This window comes from Musca domestica, unplaced genomic scaffold (genome assembly GCF_030504385.1).
Source record: "Musca domestica strain aabys unplaced genomic scaffold, Musca_domestica.polishedcontigs.V.1.1 47, whole genome shotgun sequence".
In the NCBI taxonomy this organism is placed as follows: Eukaryota; Metazoa; Arthropoda; class Insecta; order Diptera; family Muscidae; genus Musca; species Musca domestica.
In genome coordinates, this window is record NW_026712338.1 from 3,846,793 (window position 1) to 3,869,835 (window position 23,043).

The 23,043-nt window shown below is 34.7% G+C and overlaps 1 protein-coding gene across 1 annotated transcript in view; it reads right to left on the minus strand.

Moving 5' to 3' along the window:
• Positions 1-755: 755 nt before the first annotated feature.
• Positions 756-23,043, minus strand: part of LOC131804698 (uncharacterized) — a 120,619-nt gene continuing 98,331 nt past the window's right edge. Inside the window, exons 16-20 of the mRNA XM_059127760.1 lie at positions 16,504-16,710; positions 15,189-16,447; positions 14,839-15,128; positions 9,019-9,347; positions 756-8,944 (exon numbers count right to left, since the gene is read on the minus strand). Of these exons, the coding sequence (XP_058983743.1) occupies positions 8,288-8,944; positions 9,019-9,347; positions 14,839-15,128; positions 15,189-16,447; positions 16,504-16,710 (2,742 nt within the window). The 3' untranslated portion in view covers positions 756-8,287. The remainder of the gene's footprint in view (positions 8,945-9,018; positions 9,348-14,838; positions 15,129-15,188; positions 16,448-16,503; positions 16,711-23,043) is intronic.

The following is a 23,043-nucleotide window of genomic DNA, read 5'->3' on the forward strand; positions in this document are numbered from 1 at the left end:
TTGTATGAATCGTTAAAATCAGTCCAGCGGTTCTTAAGTTATAAGCGTAGTAACTAACACAACTTTTTTTTATATATATAGATAACGAATAAACATAATTGTATTGTCACCAAAATCCACAGTGTAAACAAAATTTCAGATTAATCGGTTAACAGGAAGAGGGTGAAATTTGAATTACTAAATTTGATCCAAGAATAAAACAAACGCGGTAAGCTAAATAAAACCGTTTAAAAATTATCAAGTCAGTAAATTTGTTTAATGAAATTTTCTCTTAGCTATGTTCGTAGTAAGTGCCTTTGTATTACAGGTTTACCTAATCCCGACGTACCATATGAAAATACTCACCTTCCACCCCCCCATTATGGTAAAATATTATGCCTTTAACACCAACCAAAATAAAAACAATTAGCTGTTAAATTCAGCCGGACCACTTGGAAAGTTACACGTTTTAAATAATGCCTCTTCTCCATACACGTGTGTAGGGGTAAATTACAGTCCATAACAGACATATCTTATGGGGTCTACGATGAATATTTAGGAATGTTGCCAACGAAATGACAACGTAATATACCCTCCTTTTCATGGTGGAGGGTATAAAAATTGTTTGCGTATAAAACAATATAGTTATTCAGTCTATGTTATGTGATATTTTAACGTCTAAATTTGCTACAGATTTGAACATAAAGTGTATATAGTTTTATGAAACCCCACTTGACAATTAGGCAGTTTTGAAAAGTAAAACAACAATGCAATGATTGATTTTTTAATTCATTTATTTCTTGTTAAATCTCTCTTGTAGGTTTGTGTCGAGTGTGAAAGCTATAGTTGACTCTGCTAAATATTTAAAATTAAAACCTTTAAAATTTACTCAAAATATGTATTTGTTCATTGGTTTTTATTCATTTATAATTTTCTATTTGGACTACTGCTTTCGTAAATATACTTTTCATTAAATTCAATGAATTTGTTTAGTTTAGTTTTGTTTTATTTTAGTTTTCATATAATATTCATTCGTTCCAGTATTGTTTTTGTTTTATTTCATTTACCAGGTTTTTTTTTTTAATTGGGGTTTGCTTTAGCATTTCTTCCATGGGTTAAAAATATTGTTGTTTTGTTTGTTAGTTGTAAGATTATGTTATTCACTAATTAACATTATTTATCGGAGATCCATTGTTATATCATCTAAATATATATATGTATGTATATTTTTATATTAAAAAACGTATGTATGAATTAACAAAAACAAACAAATTGCTTTGGTTTTCTGTCAATTATTAGCTAGATTCTGCTTTTCACAGACAATAACGATTAGATTGGACATCCAAGAATAGGAATATGCCCGAATATTGTTCACAAAATTGTCATTGCTCTTAAGTGATATAACGATATAAAGGAAGCGAGAAAAAGTTAAAAACAGAAAATGTTTCACTATTTACAGACATCTTTTGTAACAAGTTTTACTCTTCGTTTTATAAGAAATTCTAGTAATTTTGACATTTGTGTCACTGAAAGTTGCCGGATTTATTTTGTCTAGAAAGATATAGAAAAACCAATCACACGTTAATTTTAACGCTCATCAAGCCATTGCACAGTGGTCGAGGTCGTATGGGAACAGCGGCCAAAAATACTTTCAGTGCAGTTATCAATATGAATCTTTGGTTATGGTACCTTGAAGGGATAACAATAAAAAATGTGACAAAATGGATATGGTCGATGCAGTTTTTGGCATTGTCCCCTTACAACGTACCTCCCGAATAAGGGTTATTTGCCCAATTCTTGTCACATTTCTACACCAGATTGTAATGTTATTTGACATTTTACGTTCTATGGAGTTAAAAAATAATCTTACTGAAAATTTTTTGGAACAACCCGCCTTCAGGTAGAGTCCCCCTGTAAAGGTACCTCCAAAAATAGAAGCATTTTTTATACAAATCAAGTCCAAATTTGATTATTTTTTGTAAACAAAATAAAATAACAATTTAATGTAAAATTAAATCAAAGTTAAATTTTGCACAAATAATTTGTTTGACTTAAGGCCCTATTGAAATTGGAGATAATCGGTCAAAATGTAGCTATAGCTCTCATATATATTCATTCAATTTGCCTTATATTGCGCACTAAACTTGTAATATCAGCCCAAATAGTATGATTTTTGGACCTGAAAATAAGTATGCCAAATTTGTTCGAAATCGGTTCAGATTATACATAGCTCCCATATATATTGTTCATCCGATTTGTTATTTTGTCCCCCGCAGCCGTAATATGCACTCTGTAACAACAATATTTGGGGAAATATATCAAATATAACTCAGAAATACCCTTTCTAAATTTTATCGAGATCTGTTAATATTTGGATATGGCTCAAATATGTATCTTCGTCCGATTTGCCTTTTATTGTGCACCTAACGTGTAATATTAGCCCAAATCAAATATATCTATCTAATTTCAAGTTGATTGTGCACCAAATGGATAATACAAGCCCGAATTGAAAAGGCGCAAATGCCTCGACAAACTTAGTAGAAATCCATTCAGAGGAGGATATTCCTCCCATATATTAGTTCCTTTGCACATTTAATTATTACCATAATCATAGTTGGTATGATTTAATTCTCACAAATTCCCCATAAAAACCTTTATTTGTTAAGTGACGCTCTACTAAATATGCAAAGTGGTGTAGGGTATCATGAAGTCGGCCCCGACTTCTATTTTTACTCCACTTTTTCTCTGATCCCACTGAAAAAAAGCAACTAACAACATTTTCTCTTTTTTGATTCTATTTTTGAAGTGGGCCGTTAGAATGAAGCCAAGATTATTATGCTTTCTAATAAGCTTAACCACTTAAGAGTTCATTTGTACACATTTGACAATAAATATCTGATTTTCATTTTTTGAATTTTGGCCAACGGCAGCGACCACTGTACATTGGTTGACTTGAAATGTAATAGTTTAGGCCTAAGATTCCTTCGCGCAACTTGATGACTTAGCCAAACAATTTTTTGTTAAGGATCTTACGTATTTGTTGTTACTAACCATAACCCTATATTTACGATAGAAGTTAAGCGCATGAATTGCTATACGCATTGTACATCAAAAATTGAAACAAGTCCACCTAGAATTCGACGGAGTGTACAAAAAAATCAAGACGATTTAGCCATGTCCGTCTGTCTGTTGTAATCACGCTATCTTTCGAACAAATTGAGATAGAAGGCTAAAATTTTGCACACATGTATATTTTGCCAGTAGGCAGGTTAAGTTCGTAAATGGGTTCATGTTATCATATGTAGGTCCAAGTTATCATATAGCCCCCATTTAACGGTACCTCCCTATATTCGGTATTTTGATGATTTTAGCGACATTATTCACCGGAATTGTTTCAAATTTGGCATTTGAGATTCGTAATGGATACTACAGCCTAAGACAGAAAATTATCTGTGCAGGTCCACGTCTTCGTGTAGCCCCCATATAACGGTACCCCCGATATTCGGTATTTTGATTATATAAGCGACATTGTTTACCGGAATCGTTTCAAATTTGGTATTTGAAGTTCGTAATGGATACCACATCCTAAGTAAAAAAATGAGCCATGTAGGTTCACGTCTTCATATAGCCCCCATATAACGGTACCCCCCGATATTCGGTATTTTGATGATTCTAGCGACATTATTTAACGGAATCGTTCCAAATTTGGTATTTGAAGTTCGTAATAGATACTGCAGCATAAAACAGAAAATGGGCCATGTAGGTCCACGTCTTCGTATAGCCCCCATATACCGTACCCCCGATATTCGGTATTTTGATAATGTTAGCGACATTATTTAGCATGTGAAGTTCGTAATGGATACTTCAGGTCCACGTCGTCGTATAAGCATTTGGTATTTTAAAGATTTTAACAGAATTTTTAACGGATTTTATTTTTTTTTTTTTTTTGGAAATTGCCAAATTTGTACCAAATGGTGGAGGGTATTTAAAGTTCGCCCGGCCGAACTTACAGCTTTTTTACTTGTTGTACATCTAAAATTTTCGGCTACATCCATGTAACTATATGTCCCGAATCAATCAATGGGCCGTTGTTACTTTTTTGTAAAATGGCACATATTCCAGATTGAAGTCGGCTATATTGCAAATAAATATCCATTTTTCGGGATTTTCGTTGCGTTGTAAACAATAAAATTCATGAGACCTTGGCTGTAGCTCAGTTATCTGAGTGGGTCTGACGTGTAATTGATATCAATGGAAACGTCACGTTCCTTCACAATAACTTGTGAAAAAATTGCAAAACTTGTAGATTCTTGCAGGTTCTGGAGCAGAGCCTGTAGAGCTGCTAAAAATTGTAAAATTAATTTTAAGATTATAGTACTTCCTCGGAATAGTCAAGTTAGACATTGTAATCACATTATCTTCCGAACGAATGGAGATAAAAAGCTAAAAACTCACGATATTCGATATTTTGACCACAAGCCACCTTTTTCAACAGATTTTTTATTTCGGTAGTTATGGTTCATAACGGGTTCATGAAATAACATTGTCTACATAAGTCCACGTTTTCCCGTAGGTATTTATTTGGATGATTTTAGTAATATTTTTCAACGGAAGCGTTTAAAATTGGGTTTGTAATAGATACCAACCCTTCAACCGACAATTGTCCACGTTGATCCTCGTTTTTCTATAGTCCCCATATAACGGTACATATTCGATAAGGGATAAAAAAAGGTTCGATCCGCCCGAATTTGTTGCCATTTGCTTGCTAATTCTGCCTCGACTATGTATATAGTTACATATATTAAAAAAAAAAAAAACAAATTATTAAAAATGAAACAAGTTCCGAAATATGAGTTTTTCGGTGGAACAATGACAACTTTGAGGTTCGGGATCGTTATCATCAATGATTTATATATGTATGTGTATATTAATGAATATAACTACGTTTGTATGCAAGTACATATGTTTATATGTAAATATGTATTCATTATATAATTGACGTACTTGTAAAAATAGGATTATTTTTACTTCATTTAATCAAAAAAGGATGTATTAATATTTTTGTCATCAAAAAGTTTAAAAAATACACATTTTATTTTGTGAGAATAGTGTAAAGTCTAATGGTCACGTTTATATGCTCAGCTTTTAGAGCGCGTTTACTTGCTTATTTTTTGAAGCGATCGACAGTAATAATTGACCAATAACCACAATAAATTGAACCTATTTTTTTCATTGTAAAATGTATTGTGATTAGTCGATCCCCCGCAAGCATTTGGAAGCGGGTCACTCACTCCCTTTTTAAGATGCCATTTCTGCGAGAGCGAAGCTGGCATGCTTACCACTGGGTCACAGTGTCTTATATTCCTCATATAATAATTGTAATCTATCAATGCTTCATCCGACAGAAGTTACAAAATAGTTTCTGCACATGCGACAACTTATTTTATCTTCCTTGACGCCACTACGTAGTAACTCCGTGGCGATAGAAAACAGACAACAGTAGTTTTGTTATTGTAAATGTACATACTATCGTTTTTATTACGATTAGAAGCGTCACAGAAGTGGCATCTTAAAATGGGAGTGAGTTACTCACTTCCAAATGCTTGCAGGGTTATTACTGCTAACCCGAATAAAAATGTGTCTGTAAACGTATTTTTACAGCGATAATGTGTATGTCATATAGATCAATAACAGAATAGAGATATTTATTACAAATATAGTTTGAACAAAGTTTGGGGCATTCATATTCGTCGCTTTTGCATTAAAAATAGAACTTCTATGAAAAATATAATTACATAATACCATGATAGTTTTATGAAATCCCTCATTCATAGTGCGCAATTTATATCAAGTGCTTCTCCTTATTGCTAATCTAATAGAAGTTTTAAAAACGCTTGACAAAATTAGTCAAACCCAATCAATTGAATATGATTTTTAATTTTTTACAGTTTTTTACGGAGTTTACAATCACCTGTTTACACTTTACATGAATGAGAGTTCCTTTGTACACATACATATATGGTTTTGTGTAATATATAAAAATAAAAAGCACCTGCTGCTGGTATTTACATAAATTTATTAGAAAGTGCTGCAATATGAATGTCCCAAAAACCGCGAAGAAATCTTATATATTTTAGGGTTTCATATCAGTATATTACATTGTGTGTGCCAGCTTCAAATTTTAAGAATATAATGTAAAAAAACTATTACAATTAATAATAAACCATGAATATTGTTAATAAATAAAAATAAATATTATAAATTGTTCGTGGTCCCTGATGTATTCCTAAATAAAAAGTAAATTGCAATAATGCACGCACACACATGTAAAAGTGAAATGTAGAGGATTTAAGATCGAAACATGTACGAACGTGTAAAAGGCATATTTATCCATATATTTGTATGCTACACAAATATGTATTTTATATATATACATATATATTTAATTTGCTTAATTAAAAAATAAAATCACTTGATTTTCATTTATGAACGGATTAATTTTCGACTTTTATAAAAGTTAAGTCACTTTAAATACCCTAGCCAAGATGTAGAGAAGTGACGTGCACAGGCATCTCCATTATCTTCTGTTGGTTATATCAGCTGTTATTTTAAATACAGAGTGTAGTTTGACAGAAAACAGTTTTTAGAATATTGGCATAATTGTTCACCATTGCCAAAGTTAAGTGTGGTTGACCAATGTTCAAAACAGCCCATTAGTGTGGAGTTTTATGAAAATAGATATGTTTAAATTGTTCAAGCGGTTCAACAATTTTGAATATGAACGAGCAATATTTGTTGAAAAGTATATGGTGTATTGTAAAATTGATATCTGTATGGCTGATAGAGGGCGAAGGGAGAATCTGATTTTAGTCTTAGCTTAGGCTCGCAAATAGATAATACTTATGTAAATCACATTTTACGAATGAAAACTCCCTTCTTGTACCAACTCTATGCAGCATGCTAAAATTAACAATATCGGTCCACTCCTTCTAGCACAGTATCAGTAAATCTCATATAAGATAGAGAAGAATTATTCAAAGAAGTGTTTTGGTAAAACTTTGAGGATTGTATTGCATAATTTTGTTGAATGTTGTAATGTCCGATTCAAACTTGTTAATTTTATAGTTTACAAGTATTTGTTCGCTTAAACCTTTTTTGGTCTATGTCATTATAATGTGCCAATAATAAGAATAATGTCAATAATAAGATCGACTCGCTACGATAACTCAATATTGAGTTGTGACTTTTTTGCATATACCATAAAAGTTTTAAGAAATCGTTAGATTCTAAACTTTGCCAAGTTTGTATGTGGCCTTTTCAATGTATTGTAATGTAATCTCCTTTAAAAAAATGCTTATTTCAACGTTAGTTGTTTCGTGTTTTGGAAACGGACTCCAGGTGTTATGTTTTTTTTTTTCGAAAAAGATCAGAGTTACTTTTTTGAAGGTGTTGAACAATTATACCAGAAGAGGAAAAAAAGCTATTGCAAGACTTAAAACATACACAAAGACAAAAAGAAACGGATTTTGAGAAACGTGAAATGGTACCCATAAAGTGATGGTGTATTACGAAGCAATTTACAAATTATCTACATTAGGTGAAGTTGGTTGGTTTTTGTTGTTGTGAAATGGAAAGGTGGTCGGGTCTGAAAACAATTACATATGTTTATGTGGGTGTGTGTGTGTGTTTGTGTGTTTCAATAATACATATTCAATAAATCTATATAAGTTATTAAAGCTTTCAGATTTCATTATTCTAAAGTAGTATCCTTAAAAATATAGGCCGTTATCTTATTATTTTAAAGAGGTATTTACATGTTTGACAGACATTTGGTTTTCATTTACCATCTGACACTGGACCATCGATCGATCGCCTCCTCCCATTGGACGCCATCTGGAATGAAGACTTGTCGGGGACATTCGTTGGCACCGCGTCAAAACCAAGTGTAGTTCTTAGCCTGTTAAGGGGACACAGTGGCGGTGACTGGTAGTCGTGAATTGTACTTTTCGGTTTCAGCGAGAACCCGAGCATTCGGCTGTCTGTGCACTTGGTGTCGCGACCGAGGGCGGGACTTAGGACGCTGGGCACTGTGGTCCCTTAATACGATTATTAAATGCTATTGGCGTTATTGCGCTCGTTTGTTGGTCGTAAAGCTAGTTATGTACGTATGTACGAATGTACCTTAGTATTTGGTTTTGGTAGTTTAAACTAGAATGTAATTGTACGTTTCAATACTGTGAAATTGCTTTAATTTACTGACTAAAATACTATTAACATAAGATCGGGTTTTTGTGTATTTAACTAATTTTCAAAGTTTGTCTTTATCACGATCGATGCTCATGGCCTTGAAGATGCCGCTGCGGCCGATGCCGTACCTCATATTGAACTGGTCAAGGCTGGAGGCACGAGGTCGGGAATGGGTTGGTGTTTGTTCGACTTCGGTTTCGCTGCATTCCGTTTCGGTGTCGCTCAGCTTTCTTCGCCTTCGCAGAAACGAGCTGCCCATTTTACTGTTGGGCAGAGCTGAGTGTTCGCTGAGTGAAAGCCCTCGTTTTCTTTCCTGTTTCTCCATTTCAGCTGCCAACATCCGAACCTCCCAATCATTGTGATGTACCTGTTTGTCAGAACTGTCGTTGTCATCGTTACCATCGTTTTCTTCAACTTCCTCGTCCAAGTGCAGTTTCTCCTCCGACGAACTGGAACTCGAACTGCTCTCTCCAATGTCCAGAATAACACTGTCCCCCAGCCGTGTTAGATTGCCCGCCATGTTAGCAACCAATTCGACTTGATTTGTGGTCTTGCTTTTGCCGTTTTTCGCCTTGCTACCATTGCCTGTTTTAGCATATGGACTGTAGTCGTAGGAGAAATCTTCACGATTCCAACTGGTGTTCGGCGAACAAGTATAGTGGCGTTTGGATTGCGTAGGTGGGGAGGAAGTGAACACTGTGTCCAGGGAATCGCCGCGCTGAAAATATTAAGAGAAGAATTTGGATTACGACCCATTGTTGACCATGCAGCTGCATGAGAGCAAAACCTTACCATAAAGAGCAATTCGGCCGATGAACCCGAGCTACAATCGTCTTCGGCATTGGCATCATTCTCTTCGTCAACTTCTTTCGCAGCAGAACATATCTTCCCACTGGTTTTCTCGCGATGTTGTTTCCTACGCGAAGTAGACAACGCGCTCAATTCCAACGTTCTGACCTTCGACTGAAGATGAGCAATCAGGGCGTCCCTTTTCTCTACCTCCAGAGCCATGCTTGAGAATTGAGATTCAAACTTTGAATGCATATCGCTGACATGTTTTCGTATAACGCTGTCGATGCCACACAAAATCTGGCTAAAGCAGTCGTGGCCTTCGGAAAACCCTATTTATAGAAATGGGCCAAGACATTCAACATTAAAAAATTGAGTAACTGATGATTTGCCTCATATTCAGTGCACGTGCTTGACTTTTGGTATTCAGCTACAGATGCTCGGTGTTTTGTGTTCGATATAAGGCGCATTCGGAAGCTACTTACGCTCGACAAAGGGCATTGCATGACTTTTGTTAGTATTAGTGCTATACGCATTCCAATTATATACAATTATATCAAATGTACCTACCTCGAATTGGCTCAAGATGTTGTGATGAACGTGTGATTGGTTTCAAAAAGTAATTTTTGTGTTCGTCTTTCGTAAATAAGATGTATGAAATCCGATTTTGTATACGGATGTAAATGTGCATGGAAAACAGATAGGTGGACGGACCAACAATTTTGTGAACTTATTTCTTTTGCAACACTTGGTGTAACATTATGGTACTGGGCAAAACAGTTCACAGGAATGTCTAAAATATTTATGAGTATTGCATGGTTCAAGCCATGCACAAGATGACACATGTACATGTAGGTATCAACGTATTGATCTCATTGATCTCTATATCATGTATTTATTTGGTAAGTGAAATGCAAGATTATTTGGAAGGTCCTACTGACTAAGTCTCTTAACTCCAGCTAATACCGCAGAGATGTCTGCATTATCGAATACGCTCTGTGAATTAACATCATTGAAGTGCCATCAGTGGGTGTCACTCAAAGTGGTGTAGTCTAATAATAATTCTCAGATTCAAGCACATTTCAACTCAATAAAATATTGCTACGTCTTTTGTTATTCTCTCTGTCAATATAAGTTAGTTTAGTCAGAGGAGGAAAATTTTCAATCTAACGTTAGTGTACCTAAATAATTTACAGTTTAAATATGTTAATTTTTTAATAATTGTAGCCATTAGGAAGATATTTGAAATCTACAGCTCTGTAGTGGGATTCTCTAAATCATATTTTGAGTTACCGACAAAAATCGGTAACTTTGAAATCCAAAATTTTTATATAAATAATAAGTTAAAGTTGACATCATTGATATCTATCGGTAGGTCCTGGCGACTACTTTGATTTCATCACTAACTTACCGACGAATCTCGTTAATTACGGTAACTCAAAAAATGAGTTAAGACAATTCCACAAGTTGTAGTTGATGTCTTTACCAAAACTTACCCATAATGGGTTCATTGCTTGTTATAGCCTCTATAAAATGGTACCACCAAATCTTAAGTATATTAAGGTTCTCAGAAATCGAAATTTTCCAATAAAGCTCTGTGTGAAAACCAACATACAAGGTATTTAGTTTTATCCACTAATAAACAAACGTTGTTTTTATAAAAGCAGCAACTATAGGATTAATAGCCTATTTTGTAACAGTATTTTTTTCTTTTCGTTTGGAAATTTATCGAAATTTATCTTCTGTCAGTTTGTCACTGAAAGAAAAAAAGCTTTCTCCCTTCTATTTTTGGTTTTGTAACGAAGAAAAAAAAAACAATTCGTTTTAAACATAAATTGGCTGTTTGTTACAGAATCATACCAAAATTGTCTTATATATCAACTTTTTGTTGGCGCATATTGCAGGACTATATTCATCAAATGTTTTCTCGACATTTTTAAATTTTATTTTACAATTTTTCGATGAATTTTGAATATATTGGGGCATGGTTATGGTTAAGGAAACACTGACATATCACAGTTCTTCGGGAATGGACGAGAGCTTTCAAAATATTTATGAAAACCCAAATTAAAACGAATACGTTTGAACACGAACGATTCGAGTGAAAGCTATTTTTTTTTGCCAAAGCAGGATGTATGTCTAACTATTTTTCAACAACAAAATGACTACGGTATCCCGAACAACACTGTTCTATTGATAGAACAGGGCGCCGTCGACGAGGGGTTTTTTGTTGTAACTGGCACAACTAACTTAAAAGCAATGGTTAGGCTGATTTCGTTCAGGTAAACAAGCGCATAACGAGTGGAGGAGATGATTATGTTAAAAAGTGCGGTTGTAAGATTTACAAAAAATGAAAAAAAAAAAAAAATTGTTTAATTCAATTCTTTGGCTCTTCTTCTATTGATCTTACCATCTCGTCACCTTTGTCAAAAAAGTTTTTGTCATAGGAGTTATTTTTAAATAAATCCTGGAGATAATATCCCCAGACAAAATCCAAGGGAACTGATGAGGATTAGAGGCTCTCTTGAAAACCCTGGCATTCCCTGCCTTACCAATAGTAAACAATATCATCTTTCCACTAATGAACAAACGTTGTTTTTTTTATAAAAACAACAATTATGAAATTAAGCATAACTATTTTGAAACAACAAAATAACATGTACTTATTTGAATGTAACCGAAATATGTTCATACCCTATACCACATAGTGGTAAGGATATTATGTCTTTGTGCATTTGTCTGTAACATGGAGAAGGAAGCAGATAGACCCATAGTTACTTTTGAGGATCTCCATAGAATCACTTTCTGAGTTGATTTATGCATGTCAGTCCGTCCGTCTGTCCAAATGCAGGTCGCATTTATTATCCGATTGAGATGAAATTTTCCAAACAACACTTGTTTGGCCCAAGGACGAACCCTATTGAAATTGGAGATAATCGGTAAAAAAATAGATATAGCTCCCATATATATCTTCTTCCGATTTGCCTTTTATTGTGCACCAAACGTGTAATATCAGTCCGAAGAGTTTGGAATTTTGCACATACAACCAAATTAGGCCTCAAAACAAGTATGCCAAATTTGATCGAAATCGGTTCAGATTTGGATATAGCTCCCATATATATTGTTGATCCGTTTTGTTATTTTTGTTCTCCGCAGCCGTAATATGCACTCTGTAACAACAAAATTTGGGGAAATATATCAAATGAAGCTCAGAAATACATTTGCTAAATTGTATAGAGATCGGTTCAGATTTGGATATAGCTCCCATATATATTTTTATCCGATTTCAAATTAATTGTGCACCAAATGGGGAATACAAGTCCGAATTTAAAAGATACAAATGCTTCGGCATATTTAGTCCTTTGAACTTTAAATTACAATTATAATCATAGCGTGTATAATTAAATTCTCCCATAAAATCTTTTAATTGTTATGTGGAGCTCTAGTCAATTAGCAAAGTGGTGTAGGGTATCTTTCCTGTTTTTTTTTTTTTGTATGTTGAAAATTAAAAGAATTATAGAAAAATGTGTTCAATTAAATGTTTTCCTTGTCTACCAAAGTTTAATCTAATTCGTCTTACAATTTCTGAGATGTGGCGCTTTTTTTAAAAGGGGTGTAGGATGGAGGGGGTGTCATCCCCCTCCAAATAGCGATTTAAAAAAAGGCTTACCTATTTTTATTAGGAAGCCTTGCAAACAAAAAAATTGAATTGATTCAGTCGATATGACCGGCCATGTAGTAATTACTCAATTATTTATCTAAGCTCAGAAATTTATTGCGGTTGGAAAATTTTGCTGGGTTTTTAAGTGCTGATGTAAGGTGGAACAGAAATGGCGAACACATTCTGGTTTTTGTTACATTTTTGGTTACTCTGAAATGTGTTGTTTTGGACAACGCCTGGGGACAAAGATGACCGTATTTTTATTATTCGCCTGTTGCAAAGTTTTAAACGTAGAAAACCCCATAAAATGTAGAGGATGTCATAAATTCTTCGACACATATGAATAAGGGGTGGGTTACCAGTATGGTGCCATTCGGTAAAAACTGATCAATTCATTCTGTTTTTGTCAAAATTTCACAAAGGCCCTTCAGCGCATTCAGACTTAAAAATACAAATGTAAATGTAAAGGCCAGCTGCTCTCTTCTGTAAAAATTAATAATGCATATTTCAATTTGGACAAAATATTCTTTTATGTTTGTGAAACATTTGTTAAGGTGAGAGTCCATGTGTTGCTTCGCATCATGGCTAGGCATATTAATTACAAATTATGAGGGGAAACGACTGCTCTGGAATCCCTTTATGATATGTCACAAAATATGTCATGCGAAGACTTCACGCTGCTTATGTACTTTGGTGCTTTGCTTTATTTTGATCGATTCCTCGCCAGAATACTTTTGACAGCAAGAGCATTATGGTAGAATGGCAATTGGGAGTTTGCTGTTATCGATCTTGTGCTCTGAAAGCATTTTTCACTCAGGCCACGTCAATAAGAAAAACACTGACATAATGTTTTCAAGTCTGTTTGTTGAAGTTTTTGATTCATATTTCGGTCTGCTTCACATCAAGTGACACGTATTTTATGTCATATATTTTTGTGTAAACGCCAATTTTTATACTCTCCACTATTCTACTCGAATTATGCCTTTCAGACCCCATTAAGAACGTTTATATTCTTGGTAAGCTTGAAGATTTAGTCAAGAAAATGCCAGTATTAGGTGTAGAAAATGCTCAACATAGGTTAACGTTTCGTTCGAATATTGAATCTCGTCAATTTTCTTTGGCACTTTTAACAATTTTTTTTCTATTTTTTTTTCTCGTCCCAGCCGAACAAAACTTCTTGTTTACTCATTTAACTGACACTTTTTGTATTATGAATGAATGGTACCAAAACAAGAAGCAGCAGCAATTGCTGGCGTTTAGTTTGACAGCACAACCACAAAAAGAAAATTGTTGAAATAAAAGAAAAATGAATTCTGAATGAATTCAAATTTACCCCATTAAAGCTATTCGCCATGTTTGCCATGGAATTGAAAGAAAGAACTGTTTAGAACATATTTTTGAAAAAAAAAATCCAGCCATTTCATTCATTTTCCCACTGTTTAACTGATTTTAAAAATGAGGAAAAATATTGAATAAATTTGCATGCAAATTTGACAGGAAGCGGGTATAGCCTCAGGGCTGTATTCCTGTAGTTTTACGAAGCTGCACTACCTTCATATTGTAGCATGGTGCAATCTTGGTAAAATGAAAATAGTTTGTTTCAAATTTAAATATGATTTATCGAATGACGTTCGGACTACTTTGCATATGGTTGTTGCTTTCAATAGTTCAACAACACGTGCTGTTACCAGTAAAATTGTACCATGTTATGGATCCTGGAACTTACATACCCATACTGATAACGTTACTGCTCGTTGGTTTCTCTCCTCAATTATAGAATCTGTCCAATTTTACAGGCGAATACAATAATTAAATTAAGACATAAATATAAATATTGCATGCAATAAATGCAGGATCGGTGTTGTAGTCCATACAAATCAATCAGTCTGTGTAAACGTATGTGTGTTTTGAGCAATATATACAAAATTAGTACATACATATGCACGGTTAATCTACGAGTTTGTTATTTACTTGGCGACATTCGCTTGTAGCTAATTTGCATCACATTACTTGAGTTGCAGGATTAGTAGATTATCGATTTATAACACCGAAGTGGGAGGGGGACACAGAAGCATTTGAGTTTTGGGTTAGTAGTGTCGAATGCAGGGGCCGGGGTTGTGGTTTCCTGGGGGAATGTTTGCCTGGCGGCACATTGTAATTACCTGTCAACGATGGGGCATGGGTCTGGCATGTGGTGTGATTTGAATCGGCAAGCGGGTAAACGTTTGTGGGGTACATGGTAAGGGTGCTACTACTATTCATTTGAAATGTCTGAGAGACGTTGGCTGAGGTACACGTGGTAATTGATTCGGCACGTATGAGATCGGGTGGTGACATCAGCGGATCGCCATAAAGTGCACAGGACACGGCGGTCGGTGTCAATATGTGGGTATGTAAAGGCTTTTCGGTGTATGTGGGATCCTCTTGCAGACTGCCAGCATTGCTGGGAGGGCTAGAAAGAGTTGAATTGAATGTTACACTCTTGAACAGTTTACTGTGCCGCGCCACGTACCCTTCCACTGTGGGCTCCATTGAGAGACTCCTGTGTTGCGGTTGCGAGTCTGTGGGCGCATCACAGCCAGTCCCTGTCGGCGATCGTCGGTGTTGTCGTTCGTGACTGAATTTCTTGAGGATGCTTTTTAGTTTTCTCCTCTCGAATGTTTCATTGGACTCTGGACTGAGGGGGGCATAATCGTGTTGCACCGAATCTAAATGATGTTGTCTGTGGTACTGTGTGGATGGGACACCCTTGGGGGTCTGCGACGCGGATGTGTTGGTCGATGTCGTGGAACTTGACTCGTACACTGATACAAATTGCGAATTTATGCCCGCCGTATCGCTATGGCAACGGTACAGTGCTTCAGGCATGGGAACACAGCTGGTTGTTTTGGAACTGTCCAAGCTGAAGCTACGGGTTTGAAGGGCGCTCTCTAGCTCGGCAAGTTTTTGCCTTTCGTTGAGAATTTTGAGACGTTTCACAAAAGGCAATCCGTTGTATTCGGGTGATAAGTCGAATACAGATTGATAAAGTTTCGATCTGGTGGCGTTTGCGTCAGTGTTCCCATTGCCTGAGTTAACCTGTTTGCACTTATCAGAAATTTTTGACGATTGGCCCATGGCGTCTTGACGATAACCCCTTTTCCTCGCAGGCACAGGTGGGGCTTTTGATGCCTTCTGAGGCTGTCCTTCTTTCGATATCTGTCGTGGAATATTGCCATCGGAGTTGTTTTTCAATGGAGAAAATATGTCGTCTGAGGATGTGTTTGATGTGGCTAAACTGGTATAACTGGACGAAATCATTGTCGCCAACTTAAGCTTGGACCATGGTTTAATAGGTGTATCTGTATCGGATACAATTGAGGATGTTGCTGTGGACGGTTTGATGATTTGACTTGAAATGGTGGAAATTTGTTTGTGCGATGCATTGGACCCATCACTATTCCCTCTCTCGGCCATAGGCGTTTCTGCTTCAACACTTTTCAAAACAGCTAATGATTTGGGTGGTTCCTTCTTTACACCTCCATTGGAGGCTGACGCAGTCGTAGCCAGTTTTTCACTGGGTTCTGTGCTTTGAGTTTGTGGTATTTTGGTGCCGTTGCCACTTGAACTCTCTGCCGCCTCTTGTAGTTTTTGTATCCTTTGTCTAAATGACACCTTCATCATCGGTTTTATTTGGGCTACTGCCAGAGACGTCGGCGCCGTGTTGCTATGGCTGCTACTTGCAATCGATATGTTTTCTACTTTTTTTATAATTTCACCTACCGACATGATCTGAAAGAATCGGTCATGGTACCAGAAATGCGTCAGGAATGAAAAAATAAACTTACCGGTGGAGAGGGGTCGGTGCCCTGGGCAGCAGGAGGATCGTTTTTGATCTTTAGTTGCTGCAAGCGTTGAATCAATGGCAACCCCTCGTTGATCTCCCTCTCGGGTTCCTCCTGTATCGATTCCTGTGGTGATAACGTACAGGTTACATGTGAGTTAGGTGGAGATTTCTGTGGTGGTGTAGACTTAACAGCTCGCTCTTCGCGATCCTAGTGCAAGACACATAAAGACACATACAAAACTACTTTAGGAGCGGGGATTGACACTCAGTAACTCAGTTTGCGGGTTGGCAGTGTATTTGTCAAACAATTCCAAAACAAAATGCGAAATAAGCGAAAACGGAACTAAAACGTGAAATTAAAATTCACATTCGAATAAAGCACGCCGGACACAGCACGAAAACAAAAAGAGAAATCCCAACATACCAAAAAGTTAATATGAGAATCATAAAACAAATGTTGACAGAGCTTGCAGAACTCTTTGTTGACGACTTTTGGCATAGACAAATGAAAATATAGACAACGAAATGCTCTCACCATTTATCTTCGAAAAAATCGCATCACCCGATGTCGTCTATATCGTTTCAGGGGTATGAGTGAGAATATTGAAGTTACTCAATTTTAAAAAACTGTTGGATATTTGTCAGTTGAAAATTGTTCCATAATAAACGATAAGTGAAAACTATGTAGTGGCATCGAAAAATATGGTAATATTCCAGTGAACATCTTGAAAAACGATAAAATGTGTTTTCGAAGTCGAGTGGGTTGAACGCGTAAATCAGCATGTTGAATATGCAAAACATGATGAGAGCCACCTGGATAAAAAGACAAAATTAACTTTTCGTTGTCTATATCGTCATTTATCTATGCTTTTGGAAAAAAAACTGTCATTGAAGAGCAAATTTGCAAGAGCTTTTGTGAGGTCTAAGTATAGGCTCAAACTAATAACTATGAGCCTATAAATAAGATTTCTGCTTCGATTAATCCCTAGCTGTATTTTGTCATGCCTTTTTCAAGCTCAAGGCCTATCTTCGTAAGCTTCTTATAATATTAATCTCAATTTCGTTTGGTATGTAGGGCTTAAATAAAGAAACAATACAAAAGCAATTTGCGTGTGTGTGTGTGTGAAGTGTTTTTGTGAGATAGTTTATGGATTGATCCGAGCGATAACTATTTATTTTGTCTAAACGTTAAAGCTCTTGTGACCCCTAAGGTATGGAAAAAAAAAAAAACGAAATACCAACGAATACTTGGAGTCATTTGGAGCTGATGAAGAAACTACATATCTATGTACTTGTATAAAGCTGCGAAAAACGACTAGGTCCGTCTATAGGTAAGTTGAAATACTTATTGGTAATTCTGAATGAAATCTGATTTTTTGCAATGTTAGATTTACCCCAAATAAAAACCTGTCGGGAACACAAAGATTATAGAGAGAGAGAGAGAGCAACGCTAGAAGATGTGTTTGAGCAGCGGTGCTCAAGAAGAAATATCTCTTTTCAGTCAAATTTCTCTTTGCTTATTTAAATCAAGAACAAAACAGTGTTAAGTCATTATTTATACAAATATTTTTTATCCATTTGCTTTATAAATTATTTTGGCAAACATTCGTGATTAAAAACAATTTAATAGAACCGTAAAATATAAAGAAAAACAGAATTTTAATTTTCTCTTTTTTCTCTTCATGTTCTAGAACACGGTTTTGAGCACCGCTGGTTTGAGGCAATCGCAGTTCCAAACAGGAAAAATCACTGCAACATTGATTTAAAAATGTGTCGCTCCATAGGGCCAATGTAAATACGAGGACTGAGCTGAGATGACGGTCCTTGGCTGAGTAGAAGAATATTAACGCAGAAAACTAACGGTCAAAATATATATGTATAAAAATATGTGTTTATAAATCCGCATGTCAAAAATAAATTTCTTTGAAGCCATTATAATTCCTTAGAACTTCTTGCAGTTTGACAACTATAAATCAACATTTTAAAGCCTAACATAGTATGCTGTACTTTAGCAGACCTGCTAGTAGATAAGTCCGTAAAAGAGAAAACTGAAATTCTAGTTTTTCTTATATTTTATTTTATTTTATAAGTTTGCCCAAAATTATTGATAAGGCAAATTATTAAAACATATATAGCATTTTCAGATTAAATGAAACTTTTTGCAATTCAAATGAAACTTTTTGCAGCGGGAATGAAACCTTTTGCAGTGGAATTGAAACCTTTTGCAGTGGAAATGAAACCTTTTGCAGTGGAAATGAAACCTTTTGCAGCGGGAATGAAACCTTTTGCAACCGAAATGAAACCTTTTGCAACCGAAATGAAACTTTTTGCAAATCAAATGAAACTTTTAGAATTTTAGAAGAAAAAATAACAAAACATTTTTATTTTTAGTAGGTTTAAAATTAAATCAACTAATTATAACTAATATATAGTTAAAGAGGAATTTTTATTGATTATTAATATCTATGTTTTTATAATTTTTTTAAAGCTTCCATAAAACACAAGTGTAGATGCAGAAAGATTGAAAAAAGTTTTTTCAAGGTATTTTTTTCAAAGGACCCGAATTAGGTACCTTTTTATAATCTCCTCCATGAAAGGGGGATATAATAAATTTCTCATTCGGTTTGTAACACCTCTAAATATTCGTCGTAGACCCCATAAAGTATATACAATCATGATCATAGTTGATTTAATGATCAATAAAGCTGCTAAGCGGGAATCCTTTATTAGGTAAGATTAATAGTATACTATAACTATAAAAATTGTGGTAAAGCTTAATTTCACATTTCAGTCCTGGCCATACCTATAAAGGCCAAAATTTGTTTAAATTTCTCTTTTTATCGTTAAGCATTTGGGATTTAATAATATGGAAGCATTTTATATCAAATCAATAAAGAACCATTTGTTATTACAATAATTGAAAATTTCAGAAATAATATAAATAAATGTAGATATTTATAATCAATAAAAAATCCTCTTTGTCAATATATTAGTTATAATTAATTGATTTAATTTAAAAACTACTAAAAATAAAAATGTTTTGTTATTTTTCCTTCTATAAATTTAAAAGTTTCATTTGATTTGCAAAAAGTTTCATTTCGGTTGCAAATGGTTTCATTTCGGTTGCAAAAGGTTTCATTTCCGCTGCAAAAGGTTTCATTTCCACTGCAAAAGGTTTCATTTCCACTGCAAAAGGTTTCAATTCCACTGCAAAAGGTTTCATTTCCGCTGCAAAAAGTTTAATTTGAATTGCAAAAGGTTTCATTTAATCTGAAAATGCTATAGATAATATTTTAAAACAGATTGGTTGATGATTTTTAAAACATTTACTGTATCTAATGTTTCGAAATGTCACCAATTGGACAACAAAAAAATATCAAATGCAAGGATTGATTCGCTCTTCTAAATAAAATATGATGCGTATCTTGTGATGTTGACAACATTTCTATGGATCTGTGACTACAAGAACTCTAATTCTGTTTCCTGTTATTTTTATACCCTCCACCTTGGAAAGGAGGGTATATTAACTTTGTCATTCCGTTTGTAATATCCCTAAATATTCGTCGTAGACCCCATAAAGTATATATTTATAATCAGCATACAATTCTAAGTCGATTTAACGTTGTCCGTCTGCTGTTGAAATCACGATAGGGTAAGTGTACCAGTAGTCGGCACTTTTAGGTTTTTCAATATTTCAATCTTTCGACATTCTGAGTGAAATCTTTCAATTGCAGAAAAATAAAGTTGTTCAGATTCCAAATTTTGTTTAGTTTTGGAATAATAAACAACAATTGAATTTGTATATATAAAATTGGCAAAAATTGTGTTTTATTTAATTATCATTCTAAACCAAATATAGGTAGAAAATCAAGAATAGTATGGTTCCTTCAGTAACGTTTGGATTTTCAATTGAAAAAAAATTGAGATTAAATAAAAAAGTACCTTTCTTATATTTGGAATTTGTGAATTGATCTTTTTCCTTTAGATAACCAAAATTTTTTTTAAATGCCACCGCTATCTTCAACGTCAAATAGCTGATTTAAAAAAAAACCTACTTAATTTAGAAAAGTTGGTCAAAAAGCACAAATTAAAGCAACTGCCAACTCAAAACTATATTTTATGTGAGTAGTTTTTGGATTATTTTTTAATACTTTTTTCAAGTTTTGGTGAAATAGGTCAAAAATGATATTTTTCACCCCCTGCCGACTACTGGCAAATCTCTTTTTTCTCTTTCTAATGTCGGCATTAAATAATTTAAGAGAAAAATTCTTGATTATGTATGTTTTTTAAGTTATAAAATGATCTTTAGACTGTTATTTACTATTATAAAATATTTCTGATTCCAAAAGTATTAAATTTAATTTACTTAAATCGATTATTAAATTGACGCCACCACTAATTTTTCTTTACAAACAAGCACTATCGCACGCGTTGGAAGACACTCACTGCCAAAACCCGTTATTCTCTCTTCATAAATGATCGGAGTCCATTGTTTTTTTTACAGAAAGAGAGCAGATAACACAGTTGACGCTTTTTTGCAATTATTTCATTATTTGGTCAATTCTATTCTTAGTTATTTAAGTTTAAATTTCAAAACTGCCGACTACTGGGACATGCCGAACTTATGCGCACTTACCCTACAACCTACATTATTTGACGTAGAGCGTCAAAATTTAGCAGAATAATTTGTATTGTGTCTAGGATGGTTGGTATTGAAAATGCAAATATATCGACCCACGTTCTGGTATAGTCCTCATGTAACGGTACCTCCCGATATTCTGTATTTTGATTTTTGCCACATTTTTCACGGATTTGTCTAAAAATTGGTATTTGTCATAATGAGTCCTAGTTCGTGTGGCGAAACATTGTATGTATAGGTCCACGCTTTGGTTTTTTTATACCCTTCACCGTAGTATGGAGAGTATATTAAGTTTGTTATTCCGTTTATAACACCTCGAAATATACATTTTAGACCCCACAAAGTACATATATTCTTGATCAGCACAAAATTCTATGTTGACTTAGCTATGTCCGTCGGTCTGTGGAAATCACCCTAGCTTCCGAACGAAATTAAGTTGATTGATAAAATTTTACTCAAATGTATATTATGTCTGCAGGACTTTTGGTATTGAAAATGGGCCATTTAGGTCCCCAGGTATTTGATGATTTTGGGGACATTATTCATCGGAATTGTTTGAAATTTGGTATTTGAAGTTAGTAATGGATACTGCAGCCTTATGCTGACAATTGTCTGTGCAGTTCCACATTTTGGTATAGCCCCCATATAATAATACATTATTCACCGATTTTTTTTCCATGTTTCGCATTTAAATATTATAATGTGTTATGACAAAATTGAATGCAGGTCGACTTCATCGTTTAGACCCTAATATGACGGCTACATTTGATATTTTTAACAGCATTTTTAACGGATTGTATTTTTTTGAAAATTGCTAAATTCTTTCCAAGTGGTGGAGGGTAAAAGTTCGGCCCGGCCGAGCTTACACTTTTATTACTTGTTACTTTTATACACTTACACCACATAGTCGTAAGGGTATTATTATGTCTTTGTGAATTATTTGTAACATGGAGAAGGAAGCGAGATTGACCCATAGTTTTTTTTTTTTGAATATCGTCTTAGAATCACTTTCCGTCCGCCTGTCCATGTATTTTTGTGAACAAAATGCAGGTCGCATTTATTATCCGATTGAGATTAAATTTTCCAAACAATGTTTGTTTGGCACAAGGACGAACTCTATAGAAATTGGTGAGAATCGTTTCAAATTTATATATACCTCCCATATATATCTTCAACCGATTTCGGGTTCTGTACCAAGCGGCCAATATCAGTCCAAATTACCTGAATTTTGGCACATACGACCGAATTCAGTGTAGAAGTAAGTACATACACGGTTCAGATAAAGCTATAGCTCCCATATATATGTTTCATCCGATTTGGGGTGTTAAGTCCTCACATGCGTAACATGTACTCCACATGAATGATATTTGGTACCTGACATCAGAAAATACCTCTGTTAAATTTTATCGAGATCGGTTCAGATAAGAATAAAGTTCCCATGTACTCCCACATGCACTCCTCAACAATGATATTCGATACCGGGCATCAGATACTGTTCGAAAATACCTCTGCCATATTTTATCTAGATCATCCGATTTTACGGTTATTGCTCACCCTGTATGTAATATAAGCCAAAACTGAATAGATTTTTATACCCTGCACCACAAGGTGGTGAGGGTATTATGTCTTTGTGCATTTGTTTGCAACAGCAAAAGGAAACGAGAAAAATCCTTTTGATGATCTGCATAGAATCACATTCTGAGTCGATTTATGCATGCCCGTCCGTCTGTCTGTCTGTGCATGTATTTTTGTAAACCAAGTACAGGTCGCATTTATTGCCCGATTCAGATGAAATTTTGTACAAATAATTTGTTTGACCCAAGTACGAACCTTATTGAAATTGGAGATAATCGGTCAAAATTTAGGTATAACTCCCATATATATTTTCGTCCAATTTGCCTA